This window comes from Oncorhynchus gorbuscha, linkage group LG06 (assembly GCF_021184085.1).
Source record: "Oncorhynchus gorbuscha isolate QuinsamMale2020 ecotype Even-year linkage group LG06, OgorEven_v1.0, whole genome shotgun sequence".
NCBI classification, from domain to species: domain Eukaryota; kingdom Metazoa; phylum Chordata; class Actinopteri; order Salmoniformes; family Salmonidae; genus Oncorhynchus; species Oncorhynchus gorbuscha.
The window spans coordinates 25,165,911-25,186,299 of record NC_060178.1 but is presented as its reverse complement, the minus strand read 5'-3'; the positions used below and the strand labels follow the sequence as shown (position 1 = coordinate 25,186,299).

Sequence of the window (20,389 nt, the reverse complement as noted above, 5' to 3'; positions counted from 1 at the left end):
CCTCAAATGTAATATGTCTCCTCATCTTCAGTTCATGCATGTTGACATTTTGTTGTATATATATTTTGTCACCAATATACAGTGGCTTGCGAAAGTATTCACCCCTTTTGGCAGTTTTCCTATTTTGTTGCCTTACAACCTGTAATTAAAATGGTTTTTGGGGGGGTTGTATCATTTGATTTACACAACATGCCTACCACTTTGAAGATGATGCAAAATATTATTTATTGTGAAACAAACAAGACATAAGACAAAAAATAAATAAAAATAATTTGAGCGTGCATAACTATTCACCCCCCAAAGTCAATACTTTTTAGAGCCACCTTTTGCAGCAATTACAGCTGCAAGTCTCTTGGGGTATGTCTCTATAAGCTTGGCACATCTAGCCACTGGGATTTTTGTAACTGACAATTAACCTGTGAGTCTATGTCGTTGTTTTTGTTTGAATTGTTTATGTGTTCGGCTATGCGGGGGAAATGGTAAGACAAGCGGAACTACATGGCTTAGAACTGTTATAACGGGGATTATTATCGTAGCAAGGCACTTTTGGAGTGAAGGCAATCCCACGCTGTGTTAGATAGGTTATTCATGTCTTCGGGTGTAGTTTGTAACAGTTGAAATGTGTATGTTAGGTTAGGATGGTAACATTATAATAATTAAGAATGAAGCGGGAATTCATGTCAGGAATAAGAAGTGTGAAGTTTTGGATTTCCTCCCTTCTGTAATAAGCAGCCAATGAGGTATTTTCCTTTATTCATGTGTTTAACCTGATACTGTTATATCTCTGGCTAATCTGTTTTTATGTATGTAAGCACTTCAGAGTCATATCAAGCTAATAAGTTACTCATAAGATAAGAAAGTTGTAAGAATTATGTAACTGTATTTTCATTTACTTTATAGTTCTCACAGAAGGTGATAATTCTGACTAAAACTACAGAATAAAACCGCCAGTTAAAATCAAGGAACAGTTGTGCTAGTGGTTACTGGAGGGAGCTACAATTTTTGTCCATTCTTCAAGGCAAAACTGCTCCAGCTGCTTCATGTTGGATTGGTTCCGCTGGTGTACCGCAATATTTAAGTCATATCACAGATTTTCAATTGGATTGAGGTCTGGGCTTTGACTAGGCCATTCCAAGACATTTAAATGTTTTCCCTTAAACCACTCAAGTGTTGCTTTAGCAGTATGCTTAGGGTCATTGTCCAGCTGGACGGTGAACCTCCGTCCCAGTCTCAAATCTCTGGAAGACTGAAACAGGTTTCGCTCAAGAATTTCCCTGTATTTAGCTCCAAACATCATTAAATTCTGACCAGTTTCAAAGTCCCTGCCGATGAAAGACATCCCCACAGCATGATGGATGAGGGATGGTGTTCTCAGGGTGATGAGAGGTGTTGGGTTTGCGCCAGACATAGCATTTTCCTTGATGGCCAAAAAGCTACATTTGACTAGACTACCTTCTTCCATACGTTTAGGGAGTCTCCCACATGCCTTTTGGCGATCACCAAATGAGTTTGATAAAAAAAAATCTGGACACTCTTCTGTAAAGCATAGCTCTGTGGAGTGTACGGCTTAAAGTGGTCCTATGGACAGATACTCCGATCTCCGCTCTGGAGCTTTTCAGCTCCTTCAGGGTTATCTTTGGTCTCTTTGTTGCCTCTCTGAATAATGCCCTCCTTGCCTGGTCCATGAGTTTTGGTGGGCGGCCCTCTCTTGGCAGGTTTGTTGTCGTGCCATATTCTTTCCATTTTTTTAAAATAATGGATTTAAGGGTGCTCCGTGGGATGTTCAAAGGTACAGATACTTTTTTATAACCCAACCCTGATGATTACTTCTCCACAACTGGTGCACGCACCACTTTTCCATTTTTAAGTCCTTTTTTTCATTTCATTTCACTTCACCAATTTGGACTATTTTGTGTATGTCCATTACATGAAATCCAAATAAAAAATCCATTTAAATTACAGGTTGTAATGCAACAAAATAGGAAAAAACGCCAAGGGGGATGAATACTTTTGTAAGGCACTATAATGAAATGAACAGGACCTGAAGGAGAGGGAGCTTGTTTGACTGTATACTGTTGTTTGACTGATGAAATCTTTGGAAGGAATATTATGCTGTAGACCATTGTCTTGCATCAGCACGACAGCCGTCTGCACTGACGTGTGTTGCGTTAGAATGATGCCATCTGACCGAAGACAATGGCTGTAGACTGGAAAATGGAGGATCTGGGTAGCTCAGTATTCTGTCACAAAGAAGTATTTTATGAAAGACTTACGATACACATTACTCATTAAATTCTCAACCTCTCAGCGTTCATCCAAGGGTGCCCTTTTTAGGCCCCTAACACAGTTTAGTTGATGTAAAACAGTAGAATCATAATAAGGTTATTTCCACTACACGTGACTCACTCCACTAATGGTTTCTCCATAATATGGTAACTATAGTTTCAAGTTGGAGTTAATCAACATGACATAAGACACATTTTTTCAGCTCACAGTAAGGTACAGTACAGTGGGGGTTTTGGTTGACGGCGGCACCTCTCCTGGCATGTCTTTATATCTCACTGCTACTCAAGCTTGTCACTCTGGAACCAGAGCAATCAGGATTTATGATTAATCTGAACTCTCTTTGTCAAATCTGATCTGCAGTCTAGAGGTTTCGTCACCAGAGGGACATCCATCTGAAAAGTGACATTAAGCACTCTGGGCTAGCTCACAGTGAATGTCCTCCTGGGGGCCTTCAGCAGTGGATCTCATATGCAAATTGTGAGTCGAGGAACAACCCTGTGTGATTCAGAAACAAGCCCTCTGACTCGGCTGTCACCGTCTCTGCCTCCACGCCCTCCCCTGCCATCCTTCTCATTGTCCGTATATCGGGCTCCATCTGGGGCTTTGTGGGAGACAGTGCTTCCTGCTGTTGGTACCCCAGGGTGGTGGTATCAGCTGTGGTGGAAGGTGGGATGATGGGTTTAGCGCGGTTAAGAACATACATCTCATGCCCGCGCTCGTCGCGGTACTCCTCCAACTGGGCAAAGGTTGTTGGTCCGTCTGAGTAATCATTGACATACAGTATGCTTTCCTCCTTGTCATCTGTGTCTTTCTGTCGCTGGCGGTGCCGGCTGTAGATCATGGCCACCAGGAGAAGGGCAGTGAGGGCCAGTAGGGAGATCCCTATGGCGATGGCAGTCTGTGTAGCAGCTCCCAGCGTGCTGAAGGCCATGCTGCCAAGGGCGTACAGGGGCTCTCTCCTCACGTCTGACGATGTTGGCCGATTGGCGCGCAGACGAGGCCAGGATGGGGCGTAGGAGGCGGGGGACCAACCGGAGGAGGACGAGGAGTTGATTGCTAGCTGAAAGGTCACACGGGCCACCCCTCCAGCGTTCCAGGCCTCGCACTCATACACCCCGGCGTGAGACACCGTCACGTTGCTGAGGAAAAGCATTCCACTGCCCGTGTCTGGATCGAAGCGCTCCCCATCCTCCTTCTGGAGTCTCACCCGCCCTGGGTGTGATGCATCCTCAGCCCCCACGCTCCCTACACTGCCCAGGTCCTGCACCAGCCCCCGCGGGGATAGTTGCACCTTGCCCTGGGACGTCTTCCTCCAGGTGACCTGTGGCCTGGGGTAACCAGAGGCATGGCAGGAGACACGTAGGCTCTCACCCAGGCGCACGGCCAGGCGGCGTGGCTCCAGCTGCACCAGAGGGGGGATACACACCAGGCTGTTGAGAGGCACCTCTACCAAGCTAAGGTGGGAAAGGCGGGGCGGCTCGGAACACACCAAGCGTCTCTCGGCCGAGCTCAGCAGGCGCTGGCCCTCCTCATCAATCCAGCTGCGCAGCCAGTGCAGGGCACAGTCACAACGCCATGGATTGTCTACAGTAGGAAATGATCATGTGATGGGTGGGTGTGGCCAAGTCAACAAAAGAGGATAAAAAAAGGATGTGACAGGACAATGACACAATTAACACAAAGTTAGGAGGTAATTCTAACTTAACAATGGCAGTATATTTACTGTATGCTCTTTTATGGTTCCACAGCCCAACCCATGTCCTCTCTCTTGGCGCTCCCCTTACCTGTGACACGCAGCACCTGCAGGCTGACGAGGGGCCGCAGGGTGGCAGGGCCGATGGTGTGCAGGTTATTCCGGCTGAGGTCAAGGAGGGCAAGAGAGGACAGACCAACTAGAGCCTGGTCTCCCAGCATCTCAATGTTATTTTGCTGCAGGTGAAGCTCTTGAAGACGCTACGGAAGCAGGGATTGTAATCATTATTAGTAATGAATAGTGATATAATGTAGAGTAAGTCATTGACGTTAGTACGTTGATTGTTGTGTTGAGGTCTAGACAACTATCTGGACAAACATGGTCTGTTTACAAGGGAGGAAGGGAACAGTAAAGAAAAGCATTGACTTAACAAAACATTAACTTGAGTGACTGATAAAATGTGGACTGACCAGTAGGCCTCTAAAGGTATAGTCCTGTAGGCGAGTGATGTCATTTCCTGCCAGGTAGAGGATACGGAGGTGCTCCAAGCCCCTGAACATGTCTCCTGTGATCAGGTGGATGCGGTTCCCATTGAGGGCCAGCTCCAGAAGATTACCCTGGCTCTGGAAGGCCCCAGGCTCCAGTGCTGCGATACTGTTGTTCTGCAGATACAGGCAGTGCAGAAGGCCCAGCTGGGAGAGGTCAGATAGATTGATCTGCCCGATAGCATTGTCCTGGAGGAAGATGGTCTAAATGGAATAGATGAGCAGAAGTACAGAATACAATGATCAGGGAAAGCACAACACCATCTTTATTTAACCAGGCAAGTCAGTTAAGAACACATTCTTATTTACAATGACAGCCTAGGAACAGTGGGTTAACTGCCTTGTTCAGGGACAGAACGGCAGATCTTTACCTTGTCAGCTCGGGGATTCGATCTAACAACCTTTCAGTTACTGGCCCAACGCTCTAACCACTAGGCTACCTGCCACCCTGTAAACTCTCTAAGAAGATAAGTGTATGGATAATTCAAGACTGCCTATATTGTGTGGGGGGTGGTGGCCTATGTGTGTGTGGGTCTAGGAAACAGATGTATGTGGTAAACATATTGAGTCATCATGGCTAACCTGTGTGGAGGGTGGGACATGTGAGGGGATGTCTCGGAGGCCCATAGAGCCACACTCTACAGTCAAGCTGTAGCAGCGACATCCCACTGGGCAGCCAAGGGATAGGAGGGTGTGGACAGATAAGATCAGGAAAGCCAGAAAGGAGAAGGCCATCGCACCAATAGGACAGAGATCCTAGAGAGAGACCAGCAGACTGAGAAGAGAGAGATGGAGGGTTATAGAGGGAAGAGGAAACTGGTTAAATATATAATTTTGTTTACAATATATGCTGTATTGAACTCAAAATGATCTGCCTGAGCCCATAAATAAAATGCAAGTATCAGTACTAATGTTGCATGCTGCCAGCCTGGCTGTGAGGTTACAATACAGTATCACAAGAGCAGAGGCATCCTTCCCATATTGGATCCAAGAGCTCGTGTCCCATAAGATTTGTCCTGTTATAAAAATGTTCTGATGTTAAATTAACGACTAACACTTCATTTTTAAACCCACATTTTATCATTACTGTTTATAAAAAGATCTGTCAGTGGTATTTTGCAGAGGGGGCAAAATACCCTAAGTGGTTTCTCCCAAGGTGCACGTGCATTAGCCTATCATCAGTGGATGAGGAGAGTGTAGAGTTACAAACACAGCGTTTGATTTGATTTTAGCTACCCATGTTGGGCAGGACTCGCATGAGGTACACTATATAAACAAAAGTATGTGGACACCCCTTCAAATTATATTTGGCTATTTCAGCCACACCCGTTGCTGACAGATATATACAATTGAGCACACCGCCACGCAATCTCCATAGACAAAAATTGACAGTTGAATGGCTTTACTGAAGAGCTGACTTTCAACGTGGCACTGTCATAGGATGCCACCTTTCCAACAGGTCAGTTCATCAAACTTTTGCCCTGCTAGAGCTGCCTCGGTCAACTGTAAGTCTGTTATTGTGAAGTTGAAACAGCTTCATAAAATGGGTTTCCATGACCAAACAGCCACACACAAGCTTAAGGTCACCTTGCGCAATGCCAAGAGTCATCTGGAGTGGTGTGAAGCTCGCTTCATCATCTGGCAGTCCAACAGACGAATCTGGGTTTGGCGGATGCCAGGAGAACGCTCCCTGCCTGAATGCATAGTGCCAACAGTAAAGTTTGGTGGAGGAGGAATAATGGTCTGGGGCTGTTTTTCAGGGATGGGGCTAGGCCACTTTTTATTTTTTTATTTCACATTTATTTAACCAGGTAGGCTAGTTGAGAACAAGTTCTCATTTACAACTGCAACCTGGCCAAGATTAAGCAAAGCAGTGTGACAGAAACAACAATACAGAGTTACACATGGAATAAACAAGCGTACAGTCAATAGCACAATATAAAAAAAGAAAGTCTATATCCAGTGTGTGAAAATGGCATGAAGTGCTAAATGACTTAAATGTAAATGTATGGCAATAAATAGGCCATAGTTGCAAAGTAATTACAATTTTGCATATTAACACTGGAGTGATAGATGAGCAGATGATGATGTGTAAAGTAGTGATACTGGTGTGCAAAAGAGCAGAAAAGTAAATAAAAACAATATGGGGATGAGGTAGGTAGATTGGGTGGGCTATTTACAGATGGACTATGTACAGCTGCAGCGATCGGTTAGCTGCTCAGATAGCTGATGTTTAAAGTTAGTGAAGGAAATGTAAGTCTCCAGCTTCGGCGATTTTTGCAATTCGTTCCAGTCACTGGCAGCAGAGAACTGGAAAGAAAGGCGGCCAAATGAGGTGTTGGCTTTGGGGATGACCAGTGAGATATACCTGCTGGAGCACGTGCTACGGGTGGGTGTTGTTATCGTGACCAGTGAGCTGAGATAAGGCGGAGCTTTACCTAGCATAGACTTATAGATGACCTGGAGCCAGTGGGTCTGGCGACTAATATGTAGCGAGGGCCAGCCGACTAGACCATACAGGTCGCAGTGGTGGGTGGTATAAGGGGCTTTGATGACAAAACAGATGGCACTGTGCTCGACTGCATCTGTAGAGTATTGGGAGCTATTTTGTAGATGACATCGCCAAAGTGAAGGATCGGTAGGATAGTCAGTTTTACTAGGGTAAGTTTGGCGGCGTGAGTGAAGGAGGCTTTGTTGCGAAATAGGAAGCCGATTCTAGATTTGATTTTGGATTGGAGATGTTTGATATGAGTCTGAAAGGAGAGTTTACAGTCTAGCCAGACACCTAGGTATTTGTGGTTGTCCAAGTATTCTAGGTCAGAACCGTCCAGAGTAGTGATGCTAGTCGGGCGCGTGGGTGCGGGCAGCGAACGGTTGGAAAGCATGCATTTGGTTTTGGTAGCATTTAAGAGCAGTTGGAGGCCATAGAAGGAGTGTTGTATGGCATTGAAGCTCGTTTGGAGGATAGTTAACAGTGTCCAAAGAGGGGCCAGAAGTATACAGAATGGTGTCGTCTGCGTAGAGGTGGATCAGGGAATCACCTGCAGCAAGAGCGACATCGCTGATATATAAAGAGAAAAGAGTCGGCCCGAGAATTTAACCTTGTGGTACCCTCATAGAGACTGCCAGAGGTCCGGACAACAGGCCCTCCGATTTTACACATTGAACTCTGTCTGTGAAGTAGTTGGTAAACCAGACGTGGCAGTCATTTGAAAAACCAAGGCTGTTTAGTCTGCCGATAAGAATACGGTGATTGACAGAGTAGAACGCCTTGGCCAGGTCGATGAAGACGGCTGCACAGTACTGTCTTTTATCGATGGTGGTTATGATATCATTTAGTACCTTGAGCGTGGCTGAGGTGCACCCGTGACCAGCTCGGAAACCGGATTGCTCAGCGGAGAAGGTATGGTGGGATTCAAAATGGTCAGTGATCTGTTTATTAACTTGGCTTGCAAAGACTTTAGTTCCAATGAAGGGAAATCTTAATGCTACAGCATACAATGACATTCTAGACAATTCTGTGCTTCCAACTTTGTGGAAACAGTTTGGGGAAGGCCCTTTCCTGTTTCAGCATGACAATGCCCCCGTGCACAATGCGAGGTCCATACAGAAATGGGTTGTTGAGATCAGTGTGGAACTTGACTAGCCTGCACAGAGCCCTGACCTCAACCCCATCGAACACCTTTAAGATGACTTCGTAGACTTCGAGCCAGGCCTAATTGCCCAACATCAGTGTCCAACCTCCCTAATACTCCTGTGGCTGAATGGAATCAAGTCCAGAAATGTTCCAACATCTAGTGGAAAGCCTTCCCAGAAGATTGGAGGCTGTTACAGCAGCAAAGGGGGGACCAACTCCATATTAATGCCAATGATTTTGGAATGAGATGTTTGACGAGCAGGTGTCTGTTCACATACTTTTGGTCATGTAGTGTATGTTTGTAAATTATTTTTAGCAAGTTCTTCAGCCTATTGATTCCTTCTTGATAAATAAATAAAACAAAAATGTTTTGTTCGTTCTCTGTCATACTAGCCACCTTCCAGCAATTTTATGAAGAGGTATGCTTAGACAAGTAAAAAAAGACTTGTTTTAAATGTAATATGTCACCTTATAATAATATCATGATATTTGTGCATTAATTATGATGCCATGATATGTGGCTGTATTGATGATGTATGTTATGATCCCTGTGTACTGTGTTGTAATTTGGATGTAATGTCCGAGGCATGTTAGTTCAGTATATTGAAATGTGTGATTTACTACAGTCATAATGACACCCCCTGCAGAATAGAATTAGGCATAATGCTTATGGCTCTAGATTGCCGATAAAAATCTGTTTCAGGTGTTTGATAAATGCTAAATTCTTCGAAAACACCCCCTCCCCTCCAACTGCACGTAGGCCTACTCTACTTCCTGCCCCCTATAAAATATGCTTTGGAAGTACAAGCGTGCTGCTGCTATGGAACCCTGACCTGTTCACCGGACATGCTACCTGTCCCAAACCTGCTGTTTTTAGCTCTCTAGAGACAGCAGGAGTGGTAGAGATACTCTGAATGATCGGCTATGAAAAGAAAACTGACATTTACTCCTGAAGTGCTAACTTGCTGCACCCTCGACAACTACTGTGATTATTATTATTTGACCATGCAGGTCATTTATGAACATTTGAACAGCTTGGCCATGTTCTGTTATAATCTCCACCCGGCACAGCTAGAAGAGGACTGGCCACCTCTCATAGCCGGGTTCCTCTCTAGGTTTCTTCCTAGGTTTTGGCCTTTCTAGGAAGTTTTTCCTAGCCACCGTGCTTCTACACCTGCATTGCTTGCTGTTTGGGGTTTTAGGCTGGGTTTCTGTACAGCACTTTGAGATATCAGCTGATGTACGAAGGGCTATATAAATACATTTGATTTGAATTTGATTTGTTAAGAGATGAGCAGACCATTTCCTTGGAGAAGGTGAGATCATTTCCAGGAAGTGACCTGGCAGTGAGCATACACCTTCCTCTAATAAGCCTGACACCTAGCAGGGGCCTGGAGACTTTCCTGAAGAGCTGTGATGCAGCTCCAGGGGAATCGGTAAGTGGCATACAGCATGACTCATAACATTTCTATGTTTTATAACAGTAGCTTATTCATGACCAGGCCTCCAAGCTCTGATTCTCCTGACAGTTTTGGTTTGTAGCCTATTGTAACTCGAAAAAATAAGAATGAGAATATGCCAAAACGGTATCATAGCAGGCATATTTATGAGATGATCTAGGCCTAGACGAATAACTATACAGCCACCATTACTTGGATTCTACAACTAATAACGACAGTAATAATAATATTAGTAATACCATTAGGCCTACTGCTAATAAATAATAATGCACTGTTTTATCATAATTCATTACTGTCATGGTTGCTCTTATTTATATTGTGCAAGCTGATCAGTTAGCCTACAACACACTACCATAATAAATCGATATCTCATACAGCCTACACTGGGATAATAATGCATAAACATTTGGCTACAAACTGCACAGTCCACATTATATCAGTAGTTCTTAAAGAAAAAGAGGCATCATCGGCGGCCACATACCAGACAAGGATGGAGAGATGACCTATGCAATTACAGTCGCCCAATTTCGAATGGATCAGCCTCGAATAGTGCGTTATTTCGATCAGAAGCACACCGACACCTTCCTATAGATTTGGCCATATTCTAACAGGATCTCCTCGGCAAAAGACACATCAGACGTTTTGAACAGATTGTCATAGGCGACTGTCGAGCCTTTATCATTGCACAGCGAGGGCCCCGCATCATAGTAAAATGTCCGATACGTGCAGGCTAAAGTATATGTCCAATCTCGAAATTAAAAGCTTCAAGCAGACAGATTTGTATTCCAAAAAAGAAAAAAACCATTTTGATTAATCAGAATATCTCCCTTTCCTTTAATTCCATTATATGTTATTCTTGCGCCCGCACGGTGTCATCCAATTCAGTACGTTCCTGGTCTCTAGCCCCTCCCTTCATCCTCTCTCAAATGCACGATCACATAATAGCTCTACGGTTGAATTGTTAATACGCTTGCTTTGTTGACTTCTTGACTTTTGTTATATCTGATCTATTCCCCGATGTTCCTACTAACTAAATATCTTAGATACCACTTTCTATCTAATTTGCTCTCCATCACACGCGCGACAGAGCGCAAGAGTCTCCGTCACACACCTTTTCCGGTAGTCCTGTCTTTCTTTCATTATGGCAACATTAACGGTCTATGTCTTCGTCACTAAAAGAATTATCCGCATTATTGCACTACAATAACAATAGTATTATCTCATCTGTTTTAAGGAGCAGGAAGATTGTAACCATTATGGTTTAGGATAGTAGGTGATGATACATGACTAGATCCTTACATTCCTTCATGAGAGACAAATACAATGAGTGGGTAATGTGATCAATGAAATTAACCAGTTGAATTGCATTAGGTTTGTGTCAATATAGGCCGACTGGGCAAATGTGACAGAGACTGTCAGTGGAGACAAACACAACATAAATATCCCTGGATACAAAGGCAAATTAATAATTAAACTGTCTGAGTTATCGAATTGTAACATTAACATTCAGACATTGGTGGTGTCCTAGAGTTTCAGGATATTGAGATGAGAAGCCATTTCTAGGCATATTAAAAATGTCCACTACTGTATAGTGGGAACTGGGGACCCCTGCTGGTAAAACCGAAGAAGCTACCCAGATCAAGAAAGGTGGTTTACTCTATACAGGAGAATGGCAAGGAAAGCATCATGCAATGGAAAACTGTGTTACTATGACCTCTACTGGCAACTTCCTGCTTGTTCAGGAAGGAACAGTATTGTATGATTCCTTTCATGTTGAATGTTTAGTCCAATAAGTCTGACAATTTATTTGAGAAATTACATTAAAGACATATCTCATCCACAGACAGCCGTGCAAAGCATTTCTCTGTACACAAGCATTTCACTACACCCACAATAACATCTGCTAAATATGTGTATGCGACCAATACTATTCACATATTATTGTTCTCCCACATAGTACCCATCAAACCAGATATACATTAGAAGTATCTATTACAAGTGCTTTACGTTGTAATATAATCAATTATGTTTAGTTTCATCACACAGAGAGAAAGAAAAATGCAATCTAATCTAAAATGCAATCACATATTTTCGATGTGTTTGAGCAGATTTAAAAATTAAGTCTTTCCGGTCTTCTTCAGTTTGATGATTCTGAAGGAGCTGATTTCAGTGTATGTTGTCTTGAGATAGGTCTGCAGCTGTAATGCAGCCTGAGAAGGAGGAGGTAGAGAAGTGTTGTTCACAAGGAGATATACAAAGTGAGAGATCAATGCAACCTAACTACATATTTCTGCAGATTCAAAAATCAAGTCTTTCCGGTCTTCTATGGCTGATTCTGATCTATGTCACCCTGGCAGATGAACGAACAGTTAAGCGTGTTGGTCGCTCTGAAAAGAACGTCTGCTAAATGACTCAAATGTATATATGTAAGTAGGGCATTTGTTGTTTCTGAGTGTTGAGATAGGCAAAGAGAAAGCAGAAGCACTTACATTCTGAATAGACACTTCAAGAGACGCATCAGTTGAATTGGGTGGAGCAAGAATGGATATAGTTCCACTACCAATCACCTTCTGAATGTCTAAAAAAAATATTACATACTTTGAGTTAATGGCAAAAAAATATAATCTTTCAACCATCCCTCTTCGATGTTGGTGTCCTGTGACACTGAAACTCAGTTCCAGTTTTTGGTGTTTCCCAAAAGAGGTACAGAGCAAAATAGTATCAAACACATCATGTACGCTTGAATTGTTAATTATTTAAAAAAGAGGGATCAAGGGTTCTGACCTTTTTTGCAGGTATCTGCATAGTCAGGACAGCAGTCATTTAGAGTCTGACAAACCTCGTCACAGAAGCACCCTCTGAAGCAGTTCACGTTGGAGCCTTTACAGCACAAGGCCGGCCGTGCAGAACAATTTCCTTTAGGATGATTGGAAAAACATAAATGATTGAACAGTAAGGTTAACTGTAAAGCCTTGATAAAATGTATTTTTTTCAATCACATTTTGATGTGGTAGAGGAGAAAACTAAAGGAACCTGGAAATGAGAACACTGGGAATGATGTGGAAGTGGAATTGGTTGCGTTGGTTGCATTGGTTGCGTTGGTTGCATTGGTTGCGTTGGTTGCGTTGGTTGCATTGGTTGCGTTGGTTGCATTGGTTGCATTGGTTGCGTTGGTTGCATTGGTTGCGTTGGTTGCATTGGTTGCGTTGGAGACTGAGAACACCGTGGCTGATCCAATCTGCACACCTATAAACAAAGACAGTAAATGATACCACCTCAGACACAAGTAGCATGTTTACAATTGGAAGTTTCTACAATTTCAAGATTTTACAACTATTATTAATAGTGATCAAGGGCCTCCATAAAAACAGAGATGATAAAACAATGGCCCAGCTATACCTGTCAGACAAGTAGTCTGGAAGTCTGGGCAGCAATCTTTCAACCTTATACAGGCCACATCACAGAAGCACCCTCTGAAACAGGAATTGTTGAGTCCAAGACAACACAGAGGTGGATTTGAAGAACATCTCCCTAGAATGCAAACATATAAAACATGTATGAAAATATGTTAAAATCATAGGTGTACTTTACCTTGCTACTGAATGTAAATTATATAATCTGAATGTAAATTCTGTAATCAAAAAAGGAACATTTTAAAATGATGGGACAATAATTAAAGTATATGGTAGTTATATTTACAGCAGGATTTGATTCATAATTTATTTTGTCTGAGAAACTTACTTGAGAATGAAGCCACCAGAGGAACTGGGCTAGTTCCATTAATCCCAGGAAATGGTGTCGACAAATTGCCAAAGTGATATTGAGTGGAATTCAATGACCCGCCTGTAGTGGCCAGAGTTGTCCATGCACTCTGAGAGCTTGTATTGGTAGATGGAGTTGTTACATTTGATGGCAGAGCTGTTGCATTTGGACGTTGACTCGTCAAACTTGATGCTTTAGTTGTTGCAATAGATGTAGGATTGTCTGTGTTTGACACTTGAGATGAGGCACGAACCAGTGAGGGTGTTACATCTGTTGACGAGGGTGTTATACCAACTGATGAAGCTGTTGTATCTGATGGTGAAGTTGTTGAGGATGAAGTGGCTGTTGAGCTTGACAGTTGGACAGGAGTCCCACTTGACTGTGGGGCTGCTGAGCTCAATGGTGGATCAGTAGTGCTCGATGGTGGAGTTGCTGTTCTCAGAGGACAAACCGCAAGACAAATTGGAGTCATTCATGCAGAAGAGTGAAGAAAGGTTTTGCAAAACAATATATAAATGGACTGGAAAGCCTATTCAATTTATTTGTGTCGTATTTATTATCAACAGTACTGTTTAGGAATGTTTTATTCTCACGTTGATATGGGATAACCAGTGTACAGTACAAGACTAATAAAATGGCTAAAATAATAAATAAAACATAACATTTTGTATTGAAGTCCTTGACTACATTTTCATGTAAGAAAAGGTTAATATATGGTATGTGTGTGTGCTCCACCTACCTGTAGTAGTCTGTCCATTTACCGTGTGAAGGATAAACAGAAGAGCAATGAGTGCAGTGTAACAACCCATTCTGATAAGTGCCAATTATCCTGTCTGTCTTCTTCTAAACCTTTAAGGTTAATGTCAGTCGCTCTGGATAAGAGCGTCTGCTAAATGACTTAAATGTAAATGTAAATGTAAAGTCGTTTGGAGCTATCTACTCTCATGTCCTGTTTATCCTGTTTAGGTAGAGCTCCTCCTCCCTGCGTGGTAAGGAAATGGAGGTATAACTGCATTCCTATCATTAATCTTGTCTGACCAGATTATTAAAAAAAGATATATTTTAGGTGGTAGATCAGCTTAATATTGCAGATAGGTTGTGGCTTCTATCAATGTAGTTCTCTGGATCTTTTCCAAACCTATATACAGTGGGGGGAAAAATTATTTGATCCCCTGCTGATTTTGTACGTTTGCTCACTGACAAAGAAATGGTCAGTCTATAATTGTAATGGTAGGTTTATTTGAACAGTGAGAGACAGAACAACAAAAAATCCTGAAAAACGCATGTCAAAAATGTTATAAATTGATTTGCATTTTAATGAGGGAAATAAGTATTTGACCCCCTCTCAATCAGAAAGATTTCTGGCTCCCAGGTGTCTTTTATACAGGTAATGAGCTGAGATTAGGAGCACACTCTTAAAGGAAGTGCTCCTAATCTCAGTTTGTTACCTGTATAAAAGATACCTGTCCACAGAAGCAATCAATCAATCAGATTCCAAACTCTCCACCATGGCCAAGACCAAAGAGCTCTCCAAGGATGTCAGGGACAAGATTGTAGACCTACACAAGTCTGGAATGGGCTACAAGACCATCGCCAAGCAGCTTGGTGAGAAGGTGACAACAGTTGGTGCGATTATTCGCAAATGGAAGAAACACAAAAGAACTGTCAACCTCCCTCGGCCTGGGGCTCCATGCAAGATTTCACCTCGTGGAGTTGCAATGATCATGAGAACGGTGAGGAATCAGCCCAGAACTACACGGGAGGATCCTGTCAATGATCTTAAGGCAGCTGGGACTATAGTCACCAAGAAAACAATTGGTAAACCACTACGCCGTGAAGGACTGAAATCCTGAGCATCCGCAAGATCCCCCTGCTCAAGAAAGCACATATACATGCCCGTCTGACGTTTGCCAATGAACATCTGAATGATACAGAGGACAACTGGGTGAAAGTGTTGTGGTCAGATGAGACCAAAATGGAGCTCTTTGGCCTCAACTCGCCGTGTTTGGAGGAGGAATGCTGCCTATGACCCCAAGAACACCATCCTCACCGTCAAACATAATAATAATAATATATGCCATTTAGCGGACGCTTTTATCCAAAGCGACTTACAGTCATGGGTGGTCCCGGGAATCGAACCCACTACCCTGGCGTTACAAGCCGCCATGCTCTACCAACTGAGCTACAGAAGGACCATGGAGGTGGAAACATTATGCTTTGGGGGTGTTTTTCTGCTAAGGGGACAGGACAACTTCACCGCATCAAAGGGACGATGGACGGGGCCATGTACCGTCAGATCTTGGGTGAGAACCTACTTCCCTCAGCAGGGCATTGAAAATGGGTCGTGGATGGGTATTCCAGCATGACAATGACCCAAAACACACGACCAAGGCAACAAAGGAATGGCTCAAGAAGAAGCACATTAAGATTCTGGAGTGGCCTAGCCAGTCTCCAGACCTTAATCCCATAGAAAATCTGTGGAGGGAGCTGAAAGTTTGAGTTGCCAACGTCAGCCTCGAAACCTTAATGACTCTGAGAATATCTGCAAAGAGGAGTGGGACAAAATCCCTCCTGAGATGTGTGCAAACCTGGTGGCCAACTACAAGAAACATCTGGCCTCTGTGATTGCCACCAGACGGTTTTGCCACCAGGTACTAAGTCATGTTTTACAGAGGGGTCAAATACTTATTTCCCTCATTCAAATGCAAATCAATTTATAACATTTTTGACATGCGTTTTTCTGGATTTTGTTGTTATTCTTTCTCTCAGTGTTCAAATAAACCTACCATTAAAACTATAGACTGATCATTTCTTTGTCAGTGGGGAAATGTACAAAATCAGCAGGGGATCAAATACTTTTTTCCCTCACTGTATATATATTTTTAATAAATAGATATTATTTTAAATATATATGTGTATATATATACATACTTGTATATATTTTCCTTTATTATTTTCCCCTAACCCTTCCACTCCTCCCCTAATTGTAGTAAACTAATGGACAACAACACGTAGGCTTCTATTTACAGCTTATACATACTATATACATTTTACGGACACAGTATATTTGACATTAGTTATCTTTCGGTTTGTTTTTAGTCCCATCCTTCAGCTATCCTCAACCCCTCCCATCTATCGCTGAACAACATCCAGTTTGGATTTGACTATTGACTATGACTTTTCAAATCACCCAGCAGTGCTATTTGCAGTGTTAGCTCCAGGTAAATGTTGCAATTCTTCAGCAATTCCTGAATCTGCGAGAATCCAGAGGTCATAAAAATGTATTATTACAGGGAAATTGTTGTAAACATGAAAAATGACATACAGAAACTGCAAGAATCCATCAATATTAGGTTTTAGACTTTTGAAAATATTTATTGTTGTGATGCTTGTCACAGAGAAAATGCTTATTTTTAAAGCTATTAATGTACACCAGGGCTCGCCAACCATGTTCCTGGAGTGCTACCCTCCTGTAGGTTTTCGCTCCAACCTCAGATGTAACTAACCTGATTCAGTTTATCAACCATCTAATTATTAGAATCAGGTGTGCTAGATTAGGGTTGGAGGGAAAACCTACTGGACGGTAGCTCTTCAGGAACAGGGTTGGAGAGCCCTGATGTACACTATATTGAAGCATAGAATGAAGCTTCATTATTGACTGCATATTTGGCCAAAGACTGAGGTAAATCTTAAAGAAAGATTTAAATGTGTTAAAGAACTGTAAGAAGCACTTTTCAAGGGTCTGAAAAAGCCTGCATTTCTGCGAGGTTATATTTTATTGCGTTCATACATAACCTTGGCTGAGTTGCACTTAGGTGCACCAGGAAACAAATGGGTCAAGGTATTTGAGCAGCAGGTTTTGTTCCATGCCTAAGATTTTAGAAAGCTCATGTAGTAATCTGATAGCATTGACTATAAATATGATTTGATCTGAACTTGAGCTGTAAAATAACATGCACAGGGTTATCAAACAGTAGCACAACATTACTGTCAGTCAAATGTGGCATTATAGCAGGCAGTGTTAGGGTTTTCATAGTGCTTGTAAGGGTTATTTTTGTCCAGGATACTAAGGCACACCCAGCAGAAGTACTGACCACAGGTGAAACAGGCCATCTTGTTACAGCCACCGGTCTTCTGTAATGAGAGGATAGACACTGGTCACGAAGATGACGTCAAGCCATGCCATGTCAAAGGTACAATAGGCTGGTTATAGAGCTCAGGCTTACCTGTATGTTGGCACGGCAGGATGGACATTTTTTGCTGTTCTGGCCTTTCCAGCCTTCACTCAGGCTCTCCTCCACCACTGTGTTGAGAATGTGTTTCCCATAGCGTTTCTCCAGGAACATTCTCCTCTCCTCACTGCCTGAGGCATAATCTTCCCATAGGCCCTGGAGCCCAGCTACAGGCAGAAACAGACAAACACAGAAAATGGCGCACAAGCTGGGATAAGAGTTTGATTGAGCCAAAGCAACCTGGAATGACTGCAATGACTCAACAGTGGATAGAGCTAAACATCGGATACTTAAAATGCCATGACAGTGCTTAAGGGAACAGCATCTCAAATACATTAATTGTGTTTATTATTTCTTTAAGAATTATTGAAACATTCTATTCTAAGTTACCTTCCACAATCATACACTTTAATTTGAGGTTTTCACACAGCACCAAGGCTCTGAAAGTGTGACTGATCAACAGGCTTGCATGTGGTTCATTTGGTTGCATATAACTTACACTGAATGGTTTCTCTTACCGTCTGTCTGAGGTACACCTGCATAGGATGACTCAGCAGCTGAGTCAGAGCCTGAGGTCAGGAGTGTGTTTGCCCTCAGTTTACAGTGGGAGGTGCCATGGTAGGTCTTGCGACAGATAGTGCAGAAGGCATAGCGGCAGGAGGGGCAGAGGGCAGCGGTTGTGTCCGGTTCCAGCACCACTGGGGCAACACAGGCCTTGCGGGCGCAGTAAATCACGTCAGCCATGCGGTCCAGAGTGGACTGGAGCAGGAGGCGGTCATAACGGGTGAATAACTCCTCCCCAACCAACCGCTTCACCTTAAACAACAGTTAATTCTCTGGGTTTAGTTTCCACATAGTTTCACACAGGTTAACTTCAGATATTCCCTGAAGAAACTGTATTTCAACTTCGATCTCTAGAATAAACATCTATTCACTTCAGTTTTTCATTACCTGTGAGGGTGTAGCTGTGGAGCTGCACTCAGGCTCTGGACAGGTAAGGCCACGGACGTTCCCGTCTCTGATCTGGACCGTGAAGTACTCCGACATGCATTCGTTGCAATAAATATGGCCGCACTTTCTGTACTGACTACAGCCTAACTTGCTCATGAAGCAGATCCCACAATCATATGCCTGTCCCTCAAACACTCTCAGCCTCTGTCTCTCATCATAGTCCAGCAGATGCACCAGGAGGTCTGTGTCTGTGGCTAACATTGACAGGGCCCTTGGGTCCAGGGACACTGCAGCCTCATCAGAGGTTTCAACTACTCTACCTTCTGCTTCCCCCTGAGAGTCTCCAGCCTCGCTGCCCTCAGTAGATGGAGTGGCTTGGCCCTGGTCATTGACAGGGATCTCCAGCGGTGGCCGGATATTCAGGAAGTCAAGCAGGTCGTCTCTGAGGAACTGGACCCAGTAGAAGAGGACCACACTGCCCACAGTGTCCTCCCATATCTCATCCAAATGCTTACACACTGCTGAGAGCTGAGAGATTAATCAATGATTACTACACATACAAATTATGTCTAAAACTCAATACACTTCACAGTATTGAATACATTTTTGATCTAAACATACCTGACTATGGGAGAGCCACTTACAGCTGAGTATAAACTCGGGTGATGAGGTGGAGGGGTAATCCAAAGGTAGGTCGAAGGTCAGCACCAGAGGAGGGAGGAAAGATATGACATAATCTCTGTGCTTGTCACCTTGGTATCACAATAAAGACAAAAGAAGCCTGGATACCATTCATCTGCTTTACTAGAATAACCTGAGTATAGAATATATATTTTGTCAATGTGTATTGTAGCATAACCGAAATAAAGGCTACAATAAAACTGGTAGTGAGATCAAAATAATTCAATACTCATATAACGGTCTCTAAATTGTGAGCTGAGGTGATTTGCATAAATGATAAAATAATGACTATTATTTGAATCCAAACCTGCTTTGACAATCACACTGAAGTCCCGAGGAAGGTCCAAAGAGACCCGGATTTCCCCACCCAAACCTGACACAGCCCGTTTGAACTCCTGACTGTAGATACTCGCGAGCGCCAGCAGTTCATCCTCCTGTTCTTCCAATTCCGCGTTCATAATACTCCAGCGTCACTTCACTAAATCTACTAAACGTATTATTATAGCTACGTTTATGAGAATAATAGGCCTACACTAGATACAATACTTTTTTCGATTTGGTTTAGCTCCTTTACTATTGTAAATTTACTTCCGCGTTCTATTGCCTCCGAAGCTCTAATGTTATTGTGAACCCGCCTATAGGAAATCTCTGGACTTCGAAACGTAGAGCTAGCTTCCTGTTGGTTGATTCGGATACATTCAAATCAAACCAAATCCCATTTTATTTGTCACACACGCCGAATACAACAGGTACCATACAGTGAAATGCTTACTTACAAGCCCTTAACCAATAATGCAGTTTTAAGAAAATCCCTAAAAAAAGTAGAGATAAGAATAACAAATAATTAAAGAGCAGCAGTAAATAACAATAGCGCGGCTATATACAGGCGGTGACTGTACAGAGTCAATGTGTCAAAGTGCGGTGGGCACCGGTGTTGAGGTATTTATGTACATGTAGGTGGAGTTATTAAAATGGCTATGCATAGATAATAGCAGCAGCGCTGGTGTGGGGGGGGGGGGGGGGGGACTATGGTGTGGGCTTCGAAGGGACTATGGTGTTGAACGCTGAGCTGTAATCAATGAATAGCATTCTCACATACATAGGTGTCCCTTTTGTCCAGGTCGGAAAGGGCAGTGTGGAGT

The 20,389-nt window shown here is 43.0% G+C and overlaps 2 protein-coding genes across 4 annotated transcripts; both read right to left on the bottom strand.

Annotated features, from left to right (window-relative positions):
* Positions 1 to 1,919: 1,919 nt before the first annotated feature.
* Positions 1,920 to 14,594, bottom strand: LOC124037754 (leucine-rich repeat-containing protein 24-like). The gene is made up of 11 exons (XM_046352767.1): positions 14,123 to 14,594; positions 13,363 to 13,815; positions 13,021 to 13,152; positions 12,655 to 12,867; positions 12,406 to 12,537; positions 12,111 to 12,199; positions 10,103 to 11,831; positions 5,107 to 5,299; positions 4,450 to 4,728; positions 4,071 to 4,239; positions 1,920 to 3,870 (listed from the first exon to the last, which is right to left on the bottom strand). The coding sequence occupies exons 8-11, from the start codon at positions 5,257 to 5,259 to the stop codon at positions 2,738 to 2,740; spliced, it is 1,734 nt and encodes a 577-aa protein (XP_046208723.1). The 5' UTR covers positions 5,260 to 5,299; positions 10,103 to 11,831; positions 12,111 to 12,199; positions 12,406 to 12,537; positions 12,655 to 12,867; positions 13,021 to 13,152; positions 13,363 to 13,815; positions 14,123 to 14,594; the 3' UTR covers positions 1,920 to 2,737.
* Positions 14,595 to 17,114: 2,520 nt separating this feature from the next.
* Positions 17,115 to 20,019, bottom strand: LOC124037067 (E3 ubiquitin-protein ligase RNF14-like). 3 transcript variants are annotated; one of them, XM_046351701.1, is made up of 6 exons: positions 19,555 to 20,019; positions 19,211 to 19,212; positions 18,567 to 19,094; positions 18,134 to 18,431; positions 17,610 to 17,782; positions 17,115 to 17,517 (listed from the first exon to the last, which is right to left on the bottom strand). In XM_046351701.1, exons 1-6 carry the CDS (start codon positions 19,703 to 19,705, stop codon positions 17,374 to 17,376), a joined length of 1,296 nt encoding a protein of 431 aa, XP_046207657.1. In that variant the 5' UTR covers positions 19,706 to 20,019; the 3' UTR covers positions 17,115 to 17,373. The 3 variants fall into 3 exon arrangements, with proteins under 3 accessions (XP_046207657.1, XP_046207656.1, XP_046207658.1); XM_046351700.1 differs by having other exon boundaries at positions 19,188 to 19,318; positions 19,555 to 20,016; XM_046351702.1 differs by lacking the exon at positions 19,211 to 19,212 and having other exon boundaries at positions 18,567 to 19,087.
* Between the last annotated feature and the right edge of the window lie 370 nt (positions 20,020 to 20,389).